General features: G+C 37.2%; 1 protein-coding gene across 1 annotated transcript; it reads right to left on the reverse strand.

The window, feature by feature from the left end:
- Nucleotides 1-272: 272 nt before the first annotated feature.
- On the reverse strand, nt 273-6,464 carry LOC131322669 (uncharacterized). The gene is made up of 8 exons (XM_058354077.1): nt 4,725-6,464; nt 4,472-4,541; nt 2,356-2,429; nt 1,867-1,917; nt 1,583-1,773; nt 1,382-1,523; nt 1,253-1,298; nt 273-334 (listed from the first exon to the last, which is right to left on the reverse strand). The coding sequence occupies exons 1-8, from the start codon at nt 6,462-6,464 to the stop codon at nt 273-275; spliced, it is 2,376 nt and encodes a 791-aa protein (XP_058210060.1).
- Between the last annotated feature and the right edge of the window lie 211 nt (nt 6,465-6,675).

The following is a 6,675-nucleotide window of genomic DNA, read 5'->3' on the forward strand; positions in this document are numbered from 1 at the left end:
TTTTCACCGGCAGTGGAAACTAATAGAGCCCGCAGCATAGAATATTCATTCCAAAAATTAACTTAATCGAACATCGATATGTGTATCAAAATTTGAATTTTGATTCATTAAATAGATGGTTATGGATAATGACAGGATCAGACTGTCCATTTCGTAAATTATAATTCAACTTTTAATACGTCTATCAATATCAATATCTGATCAAACTGATTTTTTGCCCTCATAGTTTCCTTTGATTTCCTTTCTACAACCAAACTAAAAAACATAATCTGTCACACCCCAAAATGGAAGTGACCGGCCGTGAACCATAAGGCTAACCCATGGAACACGCAGCCTGAATAAATCAAAATAACTGAAAATCAAATGATCGCTTTTTCGTTATTAATCAAATCCAAAGCCAAATGTGTCTCAATCATAAACATGGGGTACAATCATTCCATGAACCAAGCAATATCTAGTGATCCAATAATAATAAAAGGAATTTATTATCTGACAATTGTTTTGAATGCGGAAGCGATTTTTAAAATAAAACTAGAATGAGACACCCTAAGGAAGTTAACGAATGAAATCCCCTAGATGCCGCCAGAGTCCTTACCTAATTCCCCAACTTGCCTGAAAAAAAAGTTGGAATAAATCCGCCAGCTAACAAGCTCAGTGAATAGCAAGTATGTATATTAAATAAAGTTGAAAACGGAGATTAAAATAATTTACCATTAAATCATAATTTGGCATACGAGGTGTCTAGCAGAATAATAAATTAATCAATGAAGCATTTAACCAATAAATAGTCTTGGTGGTGATCACAACATTAACTCCATCAATAATGGGGAACCACAATCAAATAGTACCATGGCCAAAATAAATCTCATCAAAATTGGATCCAATATCGAACTTAGAGTCACCAGGGTTGACAGCCCGTGGTACTTTTCCCTAAGACGATCAGGCGAAAGAAAGCCGTTGAGCATTAGGGTCACTGGCCTAACACGGTCTTTTCCCCAATGGCCAAGGTCACCAACACAAGAAGGAATAATTTCCCTAGACTTCCGAAATAAATGTTCCCATTAATATCCACCAAGTTCTCATCAAAAAGAATATTAACAATTGATCTCAAAAAATTCATCGCATGCCAATTTATAGAACAACTTATAAACAGTTTTTAGTCTCCAAACAACATTCATATAAATTTCTGAAGGAAATACTTTTAAGGGACACAGGGATCTTTCAAAAATACGTAGCATACTTAACTACTCACCTGGGTCCAAACGTAATGCAATCGAACACGCAAAATGGAGGCTAACCTGAACAGAAGAACAATACACAATGACTGACTAATCCCGAAATTACATAATCTAACAGAAAAAGCCTACACCTAAGTGACTACCAGACCCTTTAAAACCCAAGGCTTAGACAACTGATAAAACCCAAATCCAAAATCATAATGCCACTGTATACCAATACCCATTCTCCCAAATTTCCTACAGCCTCTCAACTTCAAGCCACGACCCAACAAAATTAACAATAAACTAAGATAAAGTAGTAACTAAGAAAAAAAAAATTGTTAGCACGAGCAAATTCCAATCACCCGAACCACCACCCACATGACACAACACCATCATCCCATATTTGGCCAATATTCTCCACGCCGCACACCGCCACAAACACCGAACCCCCTCTCTCATTCCGATTAACCACATCAAGTAATCCCTCCACAAACATTACAAATATCCTAATAATTTTGCTCGACACTTGTGCGGTAGTGCCCAATCCATGAACCTATTGCTTTGTGAAATGGTAGATCAAAAGAACGAGAGAGATAAAGTGAAATATTATCTCGAAAGAATCCAAAGATAATCTCCTCTCTACTACGGATGCTGCTCTTCTCGAAAGTCGACGTTTCTTAAAACCAACCCTAATGAACTGGTGAAATAATATGCCCAAGATAAAGTCTATCAAACTACCCACTAATTAGTGGCGTTCTCCCCTTAATAATAGGTAACCACTTAATAAAAGTATTTACTACAGTTCAACACCAAATACTAAAACTATTTAGACTTATACCCCAACACTATAATTGTGCCAACAACAGTTATACTAGCGGGAGAGAGAAAAATATCAATTAGGATCCAAACCATAAAATCCTCTTGTTTTTTTTTTTTTTTTACAGAAATATAATTATTAGGAATAAGAAAAGACGGGGTGTAACACTAATAGAGTCCCCAACATAGAATATTCATTCCAAAAATTAACTTAATAGAACATCGATATCTGTATCAAAATTTGAATTTTGATTCATTAAATAGATGGTTATGGATAATGACAGAATCAGACTGTCCATTTTGTAAATTATAATTCAACCTTTGATATGTCTATCAATATCAATATCTGATCAAACTGATTTTTTGCCCTCATAGTTTCCTTTGATTTCCTTTCTACAACCAAACTAAAAAACGTAATCCAATTTCTTCACATTTTCCTTCTCTTTTCTTTGAGCAAGAATAAATGACACTCAATATGAAAATGCCGGTTTCCTTTCATGGACATTTTCATATTCAGAGTTAGGGTAGTCATATGGTACACACCCCTTATTAAGGGGTGTACCGTACGCATTATGATTTTAAACCATTGGATTTCAAAGTAAATAATCCGGACCACCCATTTATTAAATTAATTAATAACATAAAAAAAGGGCTTAGCAAGTAACAGGTTGTTCTCTCCTCCTTGACTTTTTCTCCCTCTCCCTCATGTGTAAAATACTACAAATTATATAACATAACCACAATTGTTGTGACAACACAAAAAATTGACACTTTCTTACCACAATGTGTCGTACCAAAAGAAATCGATCAAAAGATACTAGACACAAGACCAAAATATATCGTAGCACAATCAATAATTATTATACCCAAGCAAGATACATGTCTAAAATATCACAAATTAAATATTGTATAACTTAACATCCTAACAGTCTGATCGATCATTTTAAAAATACACTCACTAACGACATTTAGATTATACAGTCAATTTATATTTGGTATAAAACCTAGTCCTCTGTTGTAGTTGAATGTAATGTAGCCATGCGACCGTGACACAATAATGACGATCAAATCCGTTGAATTTTTTATGTTTGTTGATTAAGTCACCTACGTAAATTTTTGTCTCAATCAGGTTTAGGAAGCTTCATCATCGGCACGCAAATTGAATAATAGAATGGTATTTTCCATCCAATTAAGTGTCTAGCTATAAGCCATCAACTTCATTCTTGGTACGGATGACCTAATTAATATTATGTAAAAGATAGACGATTTTGATAAAATAAAAAAAACACCTTACGTGGGGCTCAGATGGTGCATTATTATATTTTAATATTCTATTGAAATTGAACGACGAGATTTGTTGAAATATGAAACTTCAAGGACTAACTATGTAATTTATCCTAAAAAATAACAACATTCTTTTATAAAAAAATAGGAACGAAGGGTGTAAGACTTGAACCCCAGATGTTCAAACTCCAACACCTTACCACTATGGTACACAATTGAGAATATGTAATTCTAAAGGCTATTAATTATATAATATTTTCTTGTATGTAGGGGCTTTATTTTCAGGCTGAAAATTTGAGAAGACAGAGGCCTCAAATGCATCCGTCCTAGTGCTGGGCCTGCACTTGTATATCACATTATAGCCAAGATTCGGAAATAAAATAATTCAAACCAGCGAATAAATTACGATGACAAGAAACTCCAAAGAACACACAAGAAGAATTTGCTTCTAAATCTCGGGTTTGAGGAAGATTTATTGGGTGTTCTTTCAAGGTTTTTTTTCATCGTCATTAATTCACTATCGTTGTGAAATACTTATTTTCGAATCTCGTCTTTGATTTGTTTTCGCAAAAATTCCAGCATAGGCGTCATCATGTACACATATCAACTTGTTAATTCCACTGGTTGACATAATCAAGAGACGAATTACATAGGATGTAGACTTTTTAAAAGATCTCTATCGCGATCTCACGTAAGCAGGATCAAGAATCCATTAAAGAAATTCAAGGAGGCAAACTGAAATAGGGAATGAAAGGACAAATTTATATTGTTACTCACATCTGGTATTCTTTTCTCTTGTTAAATTTCTTTACAAATGTTCCATCCAGACATTGCCGAAAGGAAACAGCGAAGAGAGGTAATGAAAACAAGCCATTTGGGGCAATAGTCCCGAGGCCTTCACAACTATCCCTCAGAAAGAATCACTTGTACTAACAAATGGGACGTAAGGTTTACTCCCTCCTAAATGTCTTAGTTCGAAACTTTTCAGGATTATTCAATGTGCCCGACCCAAGGTAATTTGATTGAATTCACTTAGCTGTAATGGAAGAAATTGCAGAATCGTAGCTATAAACGTCTGTGATGTAATAAAGCAAGAGCTCTTTCCGAAAAAATAAACAACAACAACAATGAAATTTAACAGTAAAACAAACTGGACTGCAATCCACAGCTAAAATACACAGCTATATAAGATACCGAAACATTATGTTCTTGAAGCAGCTTCTGTAAGAATGTCCAAGTCCAACTTAGACACCTTTTACAGGGAAAACATGATAAGCATACGAGAAAGAGAGTCAAACTTAGGAAAACATTACATGCTTAGAAGTATTGAAAACATGCTTAGTGAAACTAACAGACATTTAGAACCTTATATCCTACGGTAATCTACTGCTCACTGGTAATTACCGGCACCTTCTCGTACGTTTCAACCTCCCTGAATCTCCGCCCAAGGATACACTGCCCACCAAATCGCTGCTGCAAGTAAATGAAAACCGCAAACAGAACACCCCCACAAGAAATAACTACGTCCCAAGTGAGGGAGTAGAAATCCACGTAAGGATTTGCAAAAGGGTATGCCCCATCAAATTGGACTCGTGCAAAGTTGTGAGCCCGGTAAAGATCATACACATGAGGTAGCAACCGAACACAAGTGGTTCCGATGTAAAATGGATGAGAAAGAGCATTTTCCTTTGAGATATGGAAAATGTTGAGGAGGATTTGAGGGAGAAGGAAACCGTCGAGGATCAATCCACCATAAGATATTAAATTCCTTGTATTTAGAAACAAAGCCAAAAGCAACCCCGATGCGTACAATGTTGTAGAAACAAACAATGCCTTCTTTTCAGCAACCCATATGCCCTTCTGGTTTTCGTAGCCCAAACGTGCAGAAAACGCCAGTTGGAGAAGCCGGAGTTGCAACAAGAAAGCCACCATTTTAACTGCTCTCACAATCACCTCGTTCACTTCGAGCCACCCTTGACTCCCAAGCCATACGTTATTTCGCTTGCGATTTCCTAGAAACAAAGCTTCAAAGTTTAGCACAAGAGTAACCATATGCCCTAAAGTGAGGATCACAAGCATGAAAAGGGACGCAAAAGGAAGCACTTGAGGGTTCCTTTTCACGTAAAAAATTTGCAGCCCCACAAACACACAAGCGAGAGTGTTGGAGATCAAAACCATCACGATCTCCCAATCCAACCGCTGAACGGATCTTTTGGCTTCCTCTCTGTAGAAAACCCATCCAGTCATTTCCAATTGCTTGAAATAAAGAGGGTCAGTTTGCCCCCTCATGCTTTCGATGCTTCCTGTAATTTGCCCTACTTCCTTTGCATTTACCGGCGGGAATTGGAATTTCAAAAGAAGCTCACAGTCCATTGATTCACCTGTTGATAGCTTTCTACAGCCTACCATACATACCCTTCCTGTTTCCTCATCATACAACCCTTCAGCAGAAATGTCAAGGGTACTATTGAAAATTACCGATGTAGCTGAAGAAGTCTGATATGGCAAAATCGCGTAGGTAATATTCAATGGGCCGCGATATGTAGTCTTTTCCTCGACCACAGGAAATTGATTCAGCTCATAATTCTGATCACCGAAAAAGCTAGGCATTGCTTGAATCCTAGTACGATTCCCCATGGAATCTCTAACCAACATGTGAAATTCCAAGTCGCTAGACTTCCACTTTGGATATCTGTTGCCCTTCTTTATAACCTGCTTGTTGAAAGGACACAACTTCCCTACTTTTTCGGTTACTGTGTACTCGTATCTCAAACCAGGAACCACAGTTATGCTATTGTCACGACTTCTAAATGTGATCCTATTGAAGTATCCGGACTCGTTAGCAGTTTTGTTGGTCCAAATCTGGCCCAAAATACGTGTCCTACTCTTGATTGTCCAGAGAGCAGGGAACCTCAAGCTCAACCTAATCGAACAATCACCAAGCTGGGCATTGTCCAATGAGTCGATGGAGTTCAAAAACCGGCAAGCAACTATGCATAGCTTATTCTTCTTTTCATCCCACGATCCCTCTCCCACGAGCGTTGTAGTGGGATCAAAAGATAGGTACTGGTAACCTGATCCAAATTTGATCACATATTGCACCTTGTGTTCCTCCTTAGAACACTGAATGGCATTCAACGTCATTTCCCTTGGCAACTCATCGTTATCATCCTTACCAAGAGGAGTACAATTTTTTGAAGAACTGCACTCATTCGAGTACTCCAAGTTAAAAACCTCGTTTTGCCCACTGTTCATTGAGGAACATAACAATCCTGGATTAAAAGCAAGTGATTTACTTTTAGGGATATCAATCCCACCGCGACAATCACTGTCGAATTCCCCAGAAACCAATGAA

Source organism: Rhododendron vialii, chromosome 4a, assembly GCF_030253575.1.
Source record: "Rhododendron vialii isolate Sample 1 chromosome 4a, ASM3025357v1".
NCBI classification, from domain to species: Eukaryota; Viridiplantae; Streptophyta; class Magnoliopsida; order Ericales; family Ericaceae; genus Rhododendron; species Rhododendron vialii.